The 19245-nt window shown below is 35.6% G+C and overlaps 1 protein-coding gene across 1 annotated transcript in view; it reads right to left on the reverse strand.

The window, feature by feature from the left end:
- Positions 1 to 5370: 5370 nt before the first annotated feature.
- DYNC2H1 (dynein cytoplasmic 2 heavy chain 1) overlaps positions 5371 to 19245 on the reverse strand; it is a 161742-nt gene continuing 147867 nt past the window's right edge. The window contains exons 86-89 of the mRNA XM_080338541.1: positions 17030 to 17139; positions 16610 to 16691; positions 9727 to 9843; positions 5371 to 5623 (exon numbers count right to left, since the gene is read on the reverse strand). Of these exons, the coding sequence (XP_080194667.1) occupies positions 5465 to 5623; positions 9727 to 9843; positions 16610 to 16691; positions 17030 to 17139 (468 nt within the window). The 3' untranslated portion in view covers positions 5371 to 5464. The remainder of the gene's footprint in view (positions 5624 to 9726; positions 9844 to 16609; positions 16692 to 17029; positions 17140 to 19245) is intronic.

Genomic DNA, 19245 nt, shown 5'->3' on the forward strand with positions numbered 1-19245 from the left:
TATATTTGCACTATACTTATTTATTAGTGCTCTCAGTCAATTTATGTGCTGAAGAAGAACACAGTAATGTGGATGGTTTTGATAAAATGTAGAATAGCAATGTATTGTAACACAGCATAAATACCCAAATTCTTGCCTCTCATACCTACACCATTCTAGAATCAGCCTGTGTAAAGCTTTCTGGATACAGTATTGTGATCCCTTATGTGTTATAAAGTGTTCATTTTTTTTTTTTTTAAGGAAAAGCACCCCAATTTCCACAAAGATCATACCCTAAGAACCATTCCTCAGGCAAACTCCTAGTAATGATTGTAGTGGAGCTGTTCAGATAAGTAACACCAACTTAATTCTTCTATTTTACTAAAACACATTAATGAAAATTGTTCCTGTTTGTACCAAATCTACTCAAAGCAGGAAAAAAAAAAAAAAAAATCAGTTCTGTTGCTTTCTCATGACCTGTAAAGGTCATGAGAATGAGAAATAAGAAATCTAGGCCTTAAAGAGAGACATATCTTGAAACACATCAATTTAGTGAGCTCTGCTATAACCAGCTTCAGTGGCTGAAATGAAGATAGAGGAAACGGAGCTGAGTGATGCAGCCTCTCCCACTGGTGAAGGGGAGGAGGATGAGGAAGAAAGAGAAAGAGGAGAAGGAGAAGGAGAAGAAGAAGGAGAAGGAGAAAGAAGGAGAAGGAAGGAGAAAGAGAAAGAAGGAGAAGAAGGAGAAGGAGCAGGAGCAGGAGCAGGAGAAGGAGAAGGAGAAGGATGAGGGTGGTCTTTCAAACGGCCGAAGTTCCAAAGAAGCTTCTGATATGTGAAGAACTCAAGTGCACTAACCAAGTTGTACACCTTTAGAGAAGAATGCAGCATAAGTACTCACAGAGGGCGAGCTTGTTTTCTCAGGTGTGTCCCACTCTTTGTCTTCAGACTCTTCTATATCTAGTTTCTTTCACCTTTCAATTGCAAAGAATTTTTCAAAGGATTTTTCAAAGGATTAGATAACGCTCTCAGACACATGATGTGAATTTTGGGGTTGTCCTCTGCAGGGACAGGAGTTAGACTTGTGGGTGTCTTCCAACTAAGGACATTCTATGACTAAAAATGTGAAAATTAAAAGGATTAAAAATATATATGTAAAAATTAATATAATAATTTCTGGCCCTAGTCAAGACTGCACATTTTTAGTATGGTGACCAATATTAAGTACAATTTATGTAAACCCATTTTTGTCAATGAAAAACGGTCTTATCAGTTTAAGAAGCCATAGGATGATTCCTGTTTGATGCTTTTGATCATGGAGTTCAGGGCTTTTTTTCCTTCTTCAGCTCTAACAATTATGTAGCTGTTTTGGGAGAAATTACAGCTCTTCTGAATATTGTTCTCTAAAAGCTGAAATAAAGAAATGGAGGGGGAAAGACTCATTTGCACGACCAGTTCTATTTGTGCTCAGCACAACTTGCATAATTTCCCTTCCACTGCAACATTTGGATTTTAGTGAAATTCTAAAAATATTCTGAAAAAAAAATCTTAAATCAACTCTACAGAGTTCTCCTTTATGACTACAACAATTTGAAGCATTTTGGAACAATTACAGGTCATTCAGTTGATAAAATTAGTATGAATGCCTTTAGCCAGGCAATCCTCTCATATAATTTTTTTCTATTCTGGAACATTTTAACTGGAAATTCAATACCCAGTGTGAAGACTTAGAGGCTAAGAAAAAAATTAGAAAGAACAAGTATTTTTCTTCTTTTATAAACAACAGAGCAGTTGACAACAACTAAAATGTACTTCTTGTTTCTGAAAGGCAGTTTATCTCAAATAACAACAAAGAGTGAGTCCAACTCTTCATCAAACGTGTATTCTTCTGTCACAGAGTGATCTGTGACAGTAGACTCACTGCAAACTTGCTAAGTACATCAAACAACACATCTTCTAATGGATGACAGCACCAATAACTGATGAATACTTGATTGCTATAAAGTGCAAAAGGAAGAAACTGTTCCTTAAAAAAAAATAAAAAAATTTAAAAATTGCATTTTAAACATACTGAGACATTGCTGCACAACCTTCATTATTTTCAAAGGGTTTGTTATCCTTTAAAGGTTTTTTTCAGTTTACATTTTGTAACTTTGATTTCTATTGGTAACAATTTGCACTCGCCCAAGATACGTCTTTTTCTGATTGTCAAAAGAACATGTTCACAGAGGGGTATGTGTGTTTTCTAAGCTCTCTTTGTATATTTTAGCCTTACAAGTTCCTATACCCTTGAAACTCAATAGCAGAACAGACTCGTCGAAACACTAGTCAGACCATTAAGGCATTTCTGATGTTTTTATTTCTTATGTTTCCTGATTCATTCTTCTGAATAGCCTATGCTTGTGATACAGTTGCACTTTGGTGGTAATAAACACTCCACAGTTCTGTCTTTTACTACCAAAAATATCATTCCTATGATATACAGTAGTAGTTACCTAGAGTATCTTTCATTTAGATTACAACATTGTGTAGAAAGAAAGCACATCATACAATGCATACAGCCAATAAATATCAAGGAACACATGAGAAGTAATCATCTCTTTTTCCTCTTTAGGTCACCTGGGAGCCTTCCAAAACATCAGGGTTATGGCTAGAATAATGAGAAGGGAAGATCAGTGAATCTGTCAGAAGAAGAAGCAAACACACTACTTAATACACTCTGAACATACTATACAGCTCTCACTTTTTTTTATGAGGATAATATCACATCATTAAAATTCTACTAGATTTCAAGCTGCCTAACTAGCTTGAGATTTACTTAAATCAGTTTTTTGTCCTGTGCTAAAAAAGATAAACACATCAAAGCACGCCGGAAGAGAGTGCCTTTTACGTTTGTAACTACATCAGTCTAGATGAGCTCCCAAAGGACTTCTGCCCAAACAAAAATATAATTCAATGATGTTCTAGTTATAGTTAAACATTAAGAGGGTTTTTTCATATCACTCATTCAGAAAGAGCAGAAGCAAGCAGTGTTGGCAATGTGTAAGGGCTCTAAACGGAGAGGTGAAGCAAACAAAAGGAGATTTAATGAAGCTGGCTGACCGTACTTTCTGCTTTCAGAAAGAAGGTTCTTGGACAGAAATGCATGAATGCATGTGCTGAAAACAAAACTCTTGACAGCGTGAGCTGAAAAATATTCTGTAGTTCTCAATCTGAGGCAGTAAGAGATGGTAAAGAGACAACAAAGCTCTGCAGCAGAGAGACGCCAGTTCTGATGGGTTAGGATACAGACAATTGTTCAAAAATTGAATCAGTTCCTGACCCTGAAACAGAAATAAAGGTAATGTGGTAGGTCTGGAGGAGTCTCTTTTATATCTTGCACCAACCAACCAAAACAAACTAAAACATGAAAATTGCCACAATGTTCTACTAATATTTTATTTCAGGATTGCTACAACCCATTACAGTAGATTTTTACTTTGCATAATGAGGAAGACTGGTCATGAAAACCATCTACTACATTTCTGGTCTCTGCTTTCTGTGCAAGGTAGGTTAAAACATGATGTCTATTTTCCAGACATCTTTGCCCTATTATAGACAGTTATCTGAATATCTGTGTTTCTCTACTTGTCCACAAAAGAGAAGCTAGAACTAGTAGGAGTCAGTTTTAAGAGCCCTCAGTTTTAAGAAATATGAAAGCAAAAATCCAGTCTGTTTTATGGAAACATGATGGATCCAAAAGTGAACGTTGTAACATGATCTTTATATGTGCCTAAGGGAACTGCAAGCACAGTTGTCCTCAGTAAAACTTGTTTCCTCTCCCAGTGATGTTTTACCAAGGAGGTCTAGTAGGACAGAATGCTTTCTCCAGACAAGTCACATTCTAAATCCTCACAGAGCTTGTATATGCCGTTATACAAGTGTTCTCTGTTCTGTTGGAAACTTTGTCATTTTCTTCCAAAATATTCTCCACAGACAACTATTTTTCAAATTTTCTACATTTTTATTCTTCAATGAACCAGAGTCAAATGTGTAAAGGAAGCCGAGACAATTATCTGAACATAATCAAGTAAATCAATTCCGGTTTTAAACAGAATTAAATTTTAAAAACATACGTGCATTTGTATCAAATTATTTTAGGACATATTTTTATTAGAAGAAGAACTAAAATGGGAAACTTTCCAAATAGAAGACAAAAGACCAAGTTTAAGGGATGAACAATTGAGTAGAACAGAGAAAAAGACTTTCTTCAGGAAGCTAACCTGGAGATGTAGCCAATCTTTTACCTGCTTTCCTTCTCCCTCCCTCAAACCCCCAGTGAAAAATATCAACAAGTGACATATCGTCTTAATTTAAATACTACTTTAAAATAAACACAAACTACATCAGATACTGGAGCCAGGTTATCTATTTTGGTTTCTAAGCAAACCAAGAAAGTCTTTTTATGCTTTTGGCCTTTAAAAATACCTTCAAGAGGTGACTCTAATTGCAGTTAAAATTAGACACTTTCAATTCTTATGTTGAGACTTCACCATCCAGTAATGATGCTTTCTGCTGGACTTCGGCTTTTCTGCTTCTTCTGGGACTTTGTCGAACTGCACACCAAAACTACAACAGCATCCCAATATGATGCACATGAATCAGTAAAATCAAACTGGAGTATCCTGCACGAAGAACAAGACTCCAGGGTTTCTCACATCACAGAGCAAAAGCATTTTTATACGGCTTTGTTAATCTCTTAACAACTGGGTGAAAACCTCTTTCATTTGTCTAAAGAATTGTCTATCTTGGGCATTTATGTGCCTGTTCCTACTGGAATTTAGTACCGTTTCATAAAATGCTTTTTTCAGTGACTTCCAGATAACAACCATGATGGTAGTCTAACTGAATTTGTAACTCCACAGAAGTTTATGAAGCTCCTATTTTTTCTCCTATTATTTTCTCCTACTATTTTCTCCAATTCAAAGAAATATGATTACAAGTAAAACATCTTTAAAAGAGGCTGAAACATCTATCCTAAATTTATATTCAAGTAAAACATCCAATTCCATTAACAACAGGTAAGTTTTATCATTTTCTTTTATTAAATAATGGAGACATACAAGTAACAGTTCAAAAGGATAATGAAAAAAAACTGATCAAAGAAAAAAGGCTGACTTTGAATTCATATTCAATATTTATGGGCAAAATGTAAGAGATTTCAGCAAGTTTGAGAAAGAAATACAGCACATTACAATCTAGAGAAATAACTCAAATTAACAGTTTGCTGAATAGTGTCATCTCAACTTTTACAACATCTCAAACATACAAAGAAGTCCTAATCAAGTAGAATAAATTTTACATATCTTAAAAAAATAAATGAGAATTTATAAACCATTGCTTTAAAAATGCGTAAGTAACGAATCTACAGTTTTCTTTTAATAAGAAACAACTGAGATGTTTCAATGATTCTTAACTTCAAGAGTTAATTTAATGCAGTTTCAGATTACTGATTTTTTAAAAACAAAGCAGCGCCACATTGAATCCACTGGTCTTGGTTTCCCCCACAAGGTACATCAATATTTGTCACCACACGATCTCTCTCCATGCTGGCGTAGACTGGTAAAGATATGCATTCCTCTGGAGAATATGGCCCATATGCATCCTGTCAACAAACAAGCACTTAGGTATCATTTAAACAGACCATAAAATTACTACAGAGCTGAGCTCAAAGACTCAGTCTAGGTTTACTACAGCATGTAGTTTGGTTTTCAACCCAGGATGCATCTATTTAGTTTAACTAATTCAGGATTTGATTCAATCGATATCTATTAATTATGTTTTCCATCACACTCAAAATCTCCCTTCCTGACAACAGGAAAATGTCAAAATTTTCAAGAATCAAACATCAAACAGGCTGGAGAGTTGGGTGGGGAAAAATCTAATGAAATATAACAAGGGAAAGTGTAGAGTCTTGCATCTGGGCAGGAACAGCCCCAGGTTCCAGTATAAGTTGGAGAACAACTTGTTAGAGAGCAGCGTAGGAGAAAGGGACCTGGGGGTCCTGGTGGACAACAGGATGACCATGAGCCAGCACTGTGCCCTTGTGGCCAGGAAGGTCAATGGCATCCTGGGGTGTATTAGGAGGCTGGTGGTTAGTAGGTCGAGAGAGGTTCTCCCTCCCCTCTACTCTGTCCTGGTGAGACCACACCTGGAATATTGTGTCCAGTTCTGGGCTACTCAGTTCACGAAGGACAGGGAACTGCTGGGGAGAGTCCATCACAGACCAACAAAGATGATTAAGGGAGTGGAGCATCTCCCTTATGAGGAAAGGCTGAGGGAGCTGGGTCTCTTTAGTTTGGAGAAGAGGAGACTGAGGGGCGACCTTGTTTATAAATATATAAAGGGTGAGTGTCACGAGGATGGAGCCAGGCTCTTCTCGGTGACAAACAATGGTAGGACAAGGGCTAATGGGTACAAACTAGAACACAAGAGGTTCCACTTAAATTTGAGAAGAAACTTCTTCTCAGTGAGGGTGACAGACACTGGAACAGGCTGCCCAGGGAGGTTGTGGAGTCTCCTACTCTGGAGACATTCAAGACCTGCCTGGACGCCTTCCTGTGTAACCTCATCTGGGTGTTCCCGCTCTGTCAGGGGAATTGGACTAGATGATCTTTCAAGGTCCCTTCCAATCCCTGACATTGTGTGATTCTGTGATCAAAGCAGCACATTTGTCAGAAAGGAATTTGAAACAAAAATGAGGGGTTTTTTAATGCAAATCACATCAAATGTGAGTTAGTGAAGCACAAGTATTAGAAAATAACTAAAAACAGGAAAAAGGAAAAATGCAAACATTAACTGTTTCAAGTACTTTGCCTTGCATTCAAGCATAAGCCATTTCTCAAGAATTTTGTTGCTCTTTTTTGTAATAAACTTTCCATGTCTTTCGAACATCAGTATTTAAATCCTTACAGAAGGTCTGTACACTGTAAGAGTTGTAAAGAATAACTTAATAATCAGAAATTTGTCAAAAGAACTCAGCTGTTCTCAGAAGGACTGTACTTAATGCCTTGGTTAACACTATCAAGGAAGCCAAAATTCTGGCCCGTGTGAGAGTAAAATGTTAATCATAGCCTTTAAGCTTTGCCAAACCTGAGAGGCCAAAAGTTGGCCAGTTTGCCTTCAAAGTCCTCTTTTTTATACCTTTTTGGGTCAAAATAACTGTTCTTGCACCTTTCTCAATCTCACTGATGTTTAAAGAAATCACATTATTTGAGGGTTAAAGCCATTCTGTGAAAGTCTTTTCGAACCACAAATCCTATGTCCTTGGCTTATACACAGTCCAAAAATTCTTTGTCTAGGCTGCCTCACACATGGGTCCATCCCCCTTAGTGACACCTTTCACAGCTTGGGATCTGCCAGTGAATTAAAATTGGAAAGGACCTTCACAGTTTAATGTCAATAAGCATCATGTCAGTAGCTCAAACCCTCTATTTATTTTAGTTCGGTTGAAAATGGCTGTGATTCTGTGCGTCTGTGTGACCTCCAATTATAAATATAGGGATTTTTGTGCACTAGATTTCATAAGAGATGTTTATGGAGAAAAGAAAACCATTTCAAACATAAGATAATATGTTCCACTTCATGCACTCATCTCTTAAGAAGAGGATAATGAGACAAGGAGAAGCGCATAAAGTCCCGATTCTGCCACAGTTTCTGAGCACAGTGTTTGATTGTGGTCAATTTTTACAGTGAAGCCCATAGCAAAACAACTTCAGGGCAAAGCAATTCAGAAATGGTCTCCTTCGAGATACTGTATTTAAAATCCGGGCAGTTGACAAGTTTTGGGCTGTGTTTTAAAATAATAGTATTTTTTTCTAATACATATCTTCGTTTGCTATTCATTTCAAATATGAAGTACACTGGAAGAAGTTTAATTCGCTGATTATTGAAGTATCTCACTTATATGTTTTATAGATAATGCTCTCTGCTCAGGTCACATATAACTTCTGGATCTTTGAAGTTTAAAGGATTGTTATTCAGAAAAACACTTAACAATCTGTTTTTATAATAAGACAAATGTTTTCCAGAATAAAGTGAAGGTTACTTACAATCCTCATTTTCAGTGTGTGCAAGAGAAACACTTGGTGTTACTGGGTAAAACTGCATATGTCACTTTCCTCCCCCACCCACCACTGAGTCTGTCTCTTAAGACATCTGGCAATTCCACATTTATTCAATGCATCACCTTTCAAGTAAATTAGAAATCTGTTTATTTCTCTGAACAAAGCAAACATTGTAAACTACTAAAGAACTGTAAAATCTTTCAATGGTCAACTTTATAAGAGGTTTTGTGGTGTTTTATTTGTTGGTTTTTAATTTTCAGTATTTTCTTTCCCATCAAAGCTGGGAGCAGTAGTGGAGATGGTGGCTAGTATTTATATATGTGTTCAAAGTCTAAATCTTGACTATTATGTTTCTGATGCTGTACTATAATATAATGCTATACTTCCAGTGCTGGAAATAGCAATAAGGGAGGAAAAAAAAAAAGTTGAGAAAGAGTAGTGTGTTAGCAATGGAGCTCCTTGCACAATATCTATCATAGTATATCACAAATCTCATCTACATGGGTCCAGTGAACTTTCTTTAACATTCTTCTAACCAAATCCAGTCTTCTCAGGAGAGAACTCTGCAGAGTTCCCTACATTGCCAAATAACAAATTCGTCCAGTTAATAAATTCATTTGTTTGAGTTAATGTCTACAAGACAGGATAAAAAGTGACTTTATCTTTCTTTTTTTTTTATATACTGCTAATTGTATTTATTGTGATAAAAAAGTGGAAAAAAAAACTGTACCCACCCCTATTTCTCACTTTTTATATTTATACTTGATTTTTGGTGTGAAAGTTTTAATATTTTAGATCTGTATGTGGGATTCTTCCCACCTACCTGTCCCAGAGTAGGGGCCTAGGCTGTCCCTAGAGCCACATCTAGACAGAGATTTATCCCAGTTAGTTACCTTGTGAGGGGATCGGCTGCCAATCTTTTACCGAGATCAAAGAAGGAGCTAAGGCAACTAAGTCATACTGGGCAATTAACTTTTAGGCAGGTAAATTTAGATGAAATGAATTCTACAATAAGCGTTCTTTTAGTTATAGGAGTCTTAGGATATGAATTTGTAATTCCTACACATCCTTGAAAAAGGTCTGTGTAAGTTTTTGCTTTATTTATCAGAGACTGCTATTATAATTGGAGAGCAGAAGCAGTAACAACTTTTACTGTCTGGATTACTTCACTTTCATCTTACATAGTTCTGCAAGCATTGGCATTTCTTAAAATTAGTGTAAGCAGAAGAAAGGCTTTCTTTGCTTAGAGATCACATCATGTTCTCTATCTTTTTATTGCTGTTGCATTTTCATGTTTAAACTACAAAGAAATATATTCTAGGAATGAACTCCCAAACTCATGTATACATTTATTAAATACACTTCAGAAAATATGCTAATGTTTTTTAAATGACAAGGAAAAAAGGTATGACTGAAATAAAGCCCTTGTCTTAATCTAAACAATAAAAGCTAAAAAAATATTGACAAAACTATAAGTTCTTGTTTTATGTAAGAGAAGTGACTTCTTTTTCTATTAAAAAGACATGGATTTTTATTTTGAAATAAGGGGGAAAACAGGTCAGCAACATCATACTGAGAAGCTACTACATAGAAAAAGCGGATTATGGGTCTTGAAAGTTTAGGGCTTTTAATAATTTAGTACCTGTGGAATCCAGGCCATGTAACAGGGGAGAACAGATGACACACTGGGAGAATCATGCAGATTTTCTGAAAGTCGATTTCCATCAAAACTGCAGCCTTCCAGTTGTAAGCCACTGATCTGTCATGGAAATATAAAATATTCAAACATATATAAGAGACTTGAAATGTCAGTAATGATTACACTGCGCTTTAATAAATGACAATCCTTTTTACTGTGACCAAATTTTTAAATAACAGGAAACTAATCATTGTAATGTTCTGTGTGAGAATAGGAAACACACTTTAAAAGCAAGATCTGGACCATGCTTTGGTGTGAACTTCCTCTGACTTGGATTCACACTATTTGAAATGTTAGAGAAAACTACCTGTGAATCATTTAAGAAACTGCAGTTGCCTGGCATTAGATTAACGAAAATATGGTAGCAACAGCCAAGTAGACAATCATTACAATGTCAAAAAGAAGAGCAGAACAACCACTGAAATATGCAGGACTTCCTGCTTGGAAGTCTGAGCACAGCTTTCCAAGAATGGAATGTGTGATTACAGCTTCTGCAGAGGCAAACAAAAGGTATTGAAATAATATGATAGAAAATGTTATTTAATATCATTCAAGATTTCTTAGATAAACTATTGCTTGGAAAAATTAAATGAACCATGTACACTTCTGTAAGTAACTACGCAATGCTTTATATGTAACATGTTCTAAGTGCTTTCTTTTAATTAATAAGTATTTTCAGCTTCTGAACTAAACATTCTATTTTTTTCTTCACTGAAGTCCTGAATAAATTAATGACAATGATATCTATTCTGGATTTCTTCCAAATAATATTTTCAATATCTGTTGGTCATTTTATTTTCCCAGTACAAATAATAGTTGCCAGTATAAATAATAATACTCAGTTCGGCCTGCTGAAATGAGAACTTCAATTTCCGCAATAACAAAACTCAAATCAGTAACAACTTCCATTGAGGGCAAGTCTTAAACTAGAGCAGATGTCTAACAGAAGCTACAATCTGAAAATCATCTGTCTCTGAATTAAATACATAAAACTGAGTTAGGCTTTCACCAAATACAAGGTTCATAAAGCAGTGCCGGAACTGGGAAATACAGTGGGTGTTGGAAACTGGATGGGTGACCACAAAAACAAAATGGACAATGGTATCATTTTCTAATGGTATCATTTTCACTTGCAAGAAAATTTTAAAAGTGTAATAAGTTATTAAAAGTATTTAACATATGACATTACAATGAAAATATGTATCATAGAAGACCTAACAGAAACAACTGTCTCAGGTAATAACAGTATTCTAAAATTATTTGTTTGACACAAAAAAGTTGCAATTAAACAGTAACACAATGGGTGTTATTCTCATGCTTGAAAACCCCAAGTGCTGGGGTTTTTTTGCGAATATTAACTGTGTACTAGCTAAGATTATGTTTTGCATTTTTAATAACTAATTCTCTTGATTGTAGAGAGGCATTGCAGTCTTCCCAAAAACTGCTTCTTTAAAGTCATATTTCTGTTCTAACTTAGAGCAGAGGACACTTCCTTACAATGTGCAAGATGCATATATACATATTATAATGTCAAAAAAGATATAAAATATTTCATTTTAAAAAGGTATAAAAAAGTGTTTCACATTGGACAGACAGTGACCAGAGAAGTGGCAACATTCTTTGAAGAAATCTGTTCTCCATACAGAACAGAACTGACAGTAAAGCCTGCAAAACTGTGGATAATCTGAACCAAAACCACCCCATATGGAAAGCTCAGAGTAGTATGATTTTTTCTCTAAATTTAACTTCAAAAAATTCCTATAAAAGGCCTCTGTGCAATGAATTTAAAAAACCTGTTCTAGTGGAAGGTGTCCTTGCCCATGGCAGAGTGGCTGAAACTACATGATCTTTAAGGTGCCTTCCAATCCAAACATTCTATGACTCTCAGATATTTTGTACCATTTCTTTTGAAACTCAAAGTCTCTCCACACAGAGAGACTTTGCAAAAAGCTGGCATTGTCTAGTAAAAGAGAAGTTTGGGTGTCAATAATCTTCAATGATAGCGTATATACATTCCAGTGCCACTTCTTCTGTCTTGCAAGAAAAAAGAATATGAAGAAAAATAGCATATACAGCAAAACCAGGTCTTACTAATGATTATTTTGAGGCTTTCCCACAGACTCCTTCCTACTGCTCTCTGTTGTTAACATTGATACTTAAGGCCTCACTTTATTATATGCACAGGTCGTAGATTACACTTTATCTCATTACACTTCTGACTGAAAGCTTTGAAAGCTCTTATTTATCTCTATCACACAAATATTAGAAAGATTCGTCTCATACGTTCTTCTTTCTGTCCTTCCTGAATTCTACAGGGAATTACATTATGGAGTTAAGTTTGATAAATATGTGAGTTTGACAAAGCTATTGAGAGAAGACTGGTCTGATGAAGAGGTTTTAAACTTTACTGTTAGGGTGTTCAAAGGTCTGGCCATCCTGAACATCTCTAAAAGAAGTTTCTATAGAAGTGGGTCACCTATTGAAAAATCTCTTTCTACTGTACACACATTTCTTCTTCTGATATTGGCCATTCCTTTGACATTATAGTTATGTAAAATAACACCATTTGATCTCCTGGACAACTTCAACCAATCATTGAAACTGCTTTGAAGATGAAGACCAAAATTTTGACTTTGATTCAATATTAAAAGACACTGAAAAAAATAAAACACCGGAACAATGTACTTTCAGATACTGTTTGGGTGAGTACTCCAATAGCCATGTTCTCATTTCTATTATAAACAGCGTAAAGAAATTACAACTACTATGAAGGACACGGATTTCACAGTATCTGTAATTAGCATGCATAGGATTTTTGCAGCTCAGCTCAGAGTAATGGCTGGAGTTGACCATAATTTTAAAAACTTTAATTCTTACAAAGTATTTGGCATTTTGCAACTCATAGTACTAGTTTAGTTTCAAAAAAAGCTCTTTTTACACATTACAGAATATGTTTCTTTAAAATTCAATTGTAGAAAGTGTGCTGATACAGTGGTCCAAAGCATCTGTTTCCCAAATTTCAAAATCACTACAATTCATTTTTCCTTACTATTTAATGGCATAATTACCCACAAAATTATACAAACTACAGCAGACATCAGGAAGCATTATTTTCACTTCACAATTTTTACAGGCTTCAATCAGTAATGTCTTGATACTTCAGGATAGGTATAATGTAAAAAATACCTCTCGGGATGCCTTTTAATAGTATTTCTATCAATTGCTAACAGCATAGTTTTGATATTAATGCTAATATGTATTTGAATATTATAGTTTTCCAATAAATTTCTGAGTTTCACTATGTATTATTAAGCTCTACCCAAGCTCATACCATTTGCTACCTCAAAAGACTCTCACCATGTTTCTACAATCACAGAAAACAGAATGCCAAAAGGAATGACTATCTGCTTTTGTCTGACAGCACAATCAGTGCACAAAGTAAACGGATATATTTGCATATCAATATGTGATTATATTCCAATAGCCACACATTTTCAGTACCTAAAAGCTACTGCAGGTTAAAGCAATCTGAAGGGATATTAGAGAAGGTGTAATTTTATACAAATTGACTCTAAATCATATATTCATCAAATCTTACTAGGAGAGATCTACTCCACATCATACGTCTAAACTAGCACCTGAATTAACACTGCTAGTTTAAGATTAGATTTAATAATCCACCCAGATCCAGGTGTATTCTTGGCCTGATTGAGTGTTCCTCTGCCTACTTCATAGTTACACTGACAGTTCCAGTGCTTGATACTTCTGACTTACAGACCATCACAGGGTATATTATTTGAAATTTCTGGCACACAAAGACCATTGCAAATGTCTACAATCGCTGATATTTTTATACAATGATGCTCTCATCTTTAATCAAGAAGATAAATGGTGTTCCTCATAACAGCAGTGTATAAACTTAACATATATTTTGCATAGAGTCTGGAAAATCTTTAAATAACTCTTAACTGAGGCCTATGTCTCCATAATACCTGTTTATTTAAACTTCAAAAATGTGACAGATCTTTTAAGAAAAAAACTTTTACCTCCAGGAAATTGAACAAAATGACTATGGTAGGGCTATAGCAATTGTGGTTTTCTCCTGTCAGCAGAGAAATACAGGTATGTCCTGAAGGTTGTTTAACTCATTTAAGATTTGAATCGGCACCTGTCCTTCTTCATTGACAAAATGAAGCTGGTAAACTCCAGTCTCCTAGTTAGATATCTAAAGTCAAGTGGGATAAAATAGAGCCCCAGCTACCTCACCACAGCCATGTGTTTAAGGACTTACCTATTCTGCTGACTGATTTTTTTCTGAACCGCTTGCTCTATAAGGTCAGCCTGAATTCTTGAAACTGCAGATACAACATTAACTTTACCCATATTAAAGTTCACATTGCTCATGTGAACCAAGCTTAATGTGCAATCCATAGGATCTTTATCAAATAAGACACATTTAGAGGATGATTTTTCTGAATCACCGACATTTTTATGCCTTGGTTACAGTCCATGTGGTATTTAGCTTTACTAATGTAGAAGTTTCACCCCAGTTCTCCACAAGCACAAGGAAGGACTTATAGAAAGGGATCTAAATATTCATCATGGCAAAGGGTTCCAAAGACTTTCTGTACATAAAAGATTGAAGTGAAAATACTGGTGAACTCTTACTAATACAGATATACTGAATATTGCTCTTCCTGAGGAAAGGATAATATTCAAATCAAGTAAGTAAACTTTACAGGATTCTTACCTTTGCTAAAAAATAACCACTCACCTAACTGTTTTTACTATTCCCATGGCAGAGAATTGCCTCTTAAACAAAATGCTCTTTTCATTTTTGATTCCTCTTGGAATATAAGACTCGTTGTAAAGTGATCGAGAATATATATTGATCTGTTTACCTACATATAACAGTTACTGCTAACAGTGTATCCTAACTAATATTATCAAAAACTATCACATAAATTTGAACATAACTAAGAATTACAAGCTTCAATACACCTAATGGGAGTGTTGTTATAAAACTCTTTCCTCTAATTAAGTTTTAATTCTTGAGTTTTCAATAAGCTATTTCCATCCAGCAATTTAAAATATTTTATTATTTTTTAGCATATGAAAATACATAGATAATATTATTCATGTATCGAGTTGAGGCATTTGACATTGACTTCTGATATTTTTCATAAATGGTAAGATGATTTTGAAGAAGTCCAGGCTTCTAGGATCTGCAGCCGATAGTCAGCCTACTAGAATGAGTGGTCTGGGATGTGAAACTCAGTTTTGGCTCAGTGTTATGAACTTAGAACTCTTGGCTGAATCTGGAACCTCAGAACATGTGATTCGCAGGCTCACAGGTTTATCATATCCCACATTTATCCCAGGGAGCCAGAGTGCCCTGAAAGTCCCTTGATTTATTTATCTCCAGGTTCTAGACTCACATTTGCTTCTCATTAAATGAAGTAGACAACCATTACTCTTATTAAAATACTAGCACTGAGTAATTTTCTAAATTATGTTATCTAGTTTCAATAGGAATTAATTCTACAAAGTTCAAATTACTGTATTGTATAAAGGTCAGATCAGATGATTACAGTTCTGGCCTTACAAATCTATTAATAGTTTAGGAATATAAATCCTTATACAACCTGTATTAATAATTTTAGATAGCGTCAGCAGCCAACACAGAACCCTAACACTTCCTACAGCCTCGTGTCTGCCTGCATTTTCACAGAATCACAGAATGGTTGGGGTTGGAAGAGACCTCTGGAGATCACCTAGTCCAACCCAGCTGGTAAAGCAGGTTCACCCACAACAGAACACACGGGAATGTGTCCAGGCTGGTTTTGATCATCACCAGAGGAGACTCCACAGCCTCTCTGGGCAGCCTAGGCTGGAGGAGGTGCCCTGCTGCTTGCTTTCCCTCTCCTAGTCTCACGATCTCTGTGCCATAGCTGCACACGGGTACAGAGCCGCGTGGTGAGTGCCCGGCGTTAATCACCCAGGTCTCTGCAGGAACTCAGCTTGAGGTGCTGAGCTCTGTGCTGAACACAGCACCTGGAGATGTGTAGCACTGCCATGGGACCAACACACCTGCTGGAAGATGTAGCAGAGCAATCTTATTTTGTGAATTCGCTACGAAATTAAGTATAAAACAGGTGCAAAGAGATCTGGATTCAGCCAAAGCAACAGTGCCACCTGAAATGTTAAGAAACTAAACTAAATCATTTGAGGACTCATCACTACTTTGCTGTCTAAGCAATCAGTAGTGACTTTATGGTTGCTGGATGTAGCCCTGTAAGTCCACTAAAACGTTGTTAGGTCTTTATCATATCAAAAGGTAGTCATATTATAGTTTACTTTGGTTTGTTTACTTCATTTCAAGTCTCTTTTCAGTGATTCGACAAATGTGAACACATGGCCTTAGACTTACAGATTTGCATGTGTATTTCCTCTTGCTACATATCACAAGTCTTTCGGGATAACTACTTTCTGGACAACACTTAGATATTAACTATTGGAATTGCAGCTTCATTTTTTATCTAAGAGGTGGACGAAGAGAATGGAGCAAGGATAGATTTAAATTTTAAACTTTAAGCTTTAAATAAGCACTGTGACTAGAGGTAAAAAGCTAATTGCTTTCCTTCTCCCATTTCTGTGGAATTTTTGCACTACCATTTTTGTAGCTCTACACATTAACCAGCCTTTGAATCTCAGGTACACCAACATATTTCTAGCTCAGTTTTCCAGAAAATGTATGGACAGATGACTTGGACTATGGTAATAAAACATCCTCATAAAATTCTAGTAAAACATCCTAGCAAAATACCTTAACTTGGAGTTTGCCTTCCTGTATTCGCCCCTTCCATGATGCTGTAAATTTAAGGCTGTCCACTGAACAGCTCATTACTCTGCAAGGGAAACATATATCCAGTAAATCTTAGAGACATATAACAACAAGAAATGAAATACAAAAGCAAAACCAGTGTATTTTCAATGTGTACCACACTGTCTTACTTTAAAGAAAAATACGTTTTAATTTCATCTAAAATAAAAAAAAACCCTCAGCATTTAAACAAGTAACTCACAGCTCTTCTACTTCAGTGCAAGTAATAAAATTGAAATGACTAATGACAGCAGCTTCTATAATTTGTTGCATCTGTGTCCTCAAAATGAAATAATAACCATCTTCGCACATAGGGAACAATGACATTAGCACACATAAACAGGTAGATTATTTTTCCCTCACCTTGCAGTCTCCTGGCGTAAGGCATTGAGAAATGTGTCTGGATGAAATAGCTCTGAAAGGTCAAGGGTGTCTGACAGTAGTTGCTGTTTCTCTGCTTTTTCTACCCAATTCTAAAAAAAAAAGAGAAAAAAAAAAAGTTCAGGGAAATAACTGCATTCCTTCCAAGCATGCTTTAAGATAATTATTTTGTGTAAACTGCATATTAAATTGAAGAAACATTTGATTTTCAATCTCCAGTCAGAGTTTTTATAAGTACTTACTAACATGTTTTTTTTAAATCTCTCAATACAGGTTGATACCGTCATTTTTAGTGTGTAGAGTTTCAAAAGATGTTCAGATGTTTCAGTTGTATTAGTTTGAGATGTGAATTCACAGAATATGTGATAAAAAATGGCCTATGTTTAGTAATAAATTAAACTAATAGCAGTGGGGGGAATAACTGGCCTCAGTTATCCTTATAGAGCATATGTCCCAATCTACTTCTTTCACCCTGTGTTAAATGCCACTATTAAGCCTGTTACTAGGAGCAGCAAGCTTGGAATTTCCAATCAACACAATGAATTATGTACCAACGTGAGAAAAAAGACACGTATTGCACCTTGGAATCTTGATAAACCATGTGTCTTAAGTAATGAAACCTGAGTTCCATCCTCAAAACACTAACAATCACAGAATAAGTAATTTGTTATCTTCAGATGAGTTATTTAGGTACCTGAGTGGTTATGCAACGGTCCACACTCAGAATCCTATGTTTTGAAACTTTTATACTGTATGATTTCTTACACACAGTCACAGTCCTGACTATGGTACTGTAGTATAAATGTTAAGCTGCTGTATAGAGTGCTCTATAAGTAGCTGCAAGCCATATGTTTCTGCACAGAAAGATTGATGTTTAATACGAAGCCAGAAAATAATCAGAAACTCGGATTCCACATGCTTTCACTAAACAGAGAAACACAAACCACGCTCCTTTCTCAGTACTAACCTCTGGAAGATGATGCAATTACTCTTGTCACTGAATATAAAAATCTTGGAAGGTACACTCTCATTACACAGTGCACCTGCCAGGCACCCATATCTTGTTTAAAAAGTACTTCATTGTATTCTTTGAACTACTGACAGACAAATAATTCCATAGAAACATCTTGGAAATGACAAAATCTTACAAAACACCACTCAGTGAATTTTATTTTGTGTGTCAGACACATCTCCATAATGTTTCCCCCATGTTCAAACATTTAATCAGTGATCTTTTTATCTGTCACATCACCCATTATGAGCCCTCAACCCAAATGATTATGAATCAGTTAGGAGATTTTTGCTTTCCATTTTCATTAGCTAAATGTACACAGTTAATGACTCTTGTCTGCATGATTCTTTTAATGACTTTATATAATGATCTCTTTTATCAGATAGCAGTAACTACATTCTGGCTAGGACAGATTTGGTATATTGTTTTATTGTATAATAAAAGTAGACAATCATTTCAACTCGTATTTAATATAATCAGTCTGTTGCTGTCAACAAGTAAACTTTTAAAGTAACTGCTAAAGAGAAACATTGTCAGGAACATAGATGCTCATATTCCACCCAATTAAAAGAACAGTATGGGTGATATTAATTCTGAACTCATATAATTAAGTAGCACTAGGAAATAAGACAATAACAAAAACTTTCATTAAATCACAGAAGTAAAGTTTGTAATTGCTTGTGCTGCTCTACATAAAGCTAAAGACAGCTCATTCACAGAGGTTTAATAAGTAATTTAAGATTTCAATCAAAGATTTTACAACACAAGTGTAAAAAAATATCCTTATGTTTATTCTACTTTTTGTCTTACATGACCACACGGCAGCATGTTAGTGAAGTGCTAAGTCTCGAAAGTCAAAACTCTATTAAATTGATCATTTATCAGTAGCACATCCACTGCCAGTGCCGTAACGCTTGGAAGAGATCAGGTCTTTCAGGGAAGGAAGTCTAAGCTGAGCTGTAGAAAGAATGAAGTGCTGTTTGTTGAAAAGGAGAAATCCTGTAACAGATTAGCTACAAGATCTTCATTTCCCTGTCCTATTCTGACTCTAATTAAAACGTACATTGACTTCATTTGTCAAAAAGTGACGCAAAGTTGTTTGACTTCTTACTGATCTTGGATGGTATCCTGGTTTTGGCTGGGATAGTTAGTTTTCTTCCCAGTAGCTGGCATAGTGCTGTGTTTT

The sequence above is a fragment of the Nesoenas mayeri genome (assembly GCF_963082525.1).
Source record: "Nesoenas mayeri genome assembly, chromosome: 1".
In the NCBI taxonomy this organism is placed as follows: Eukaryota; Metazoa; Chordata; class Aves; order Columbiformes; family Columbidae; genus Nesoenas; species Nesoenas mayeri.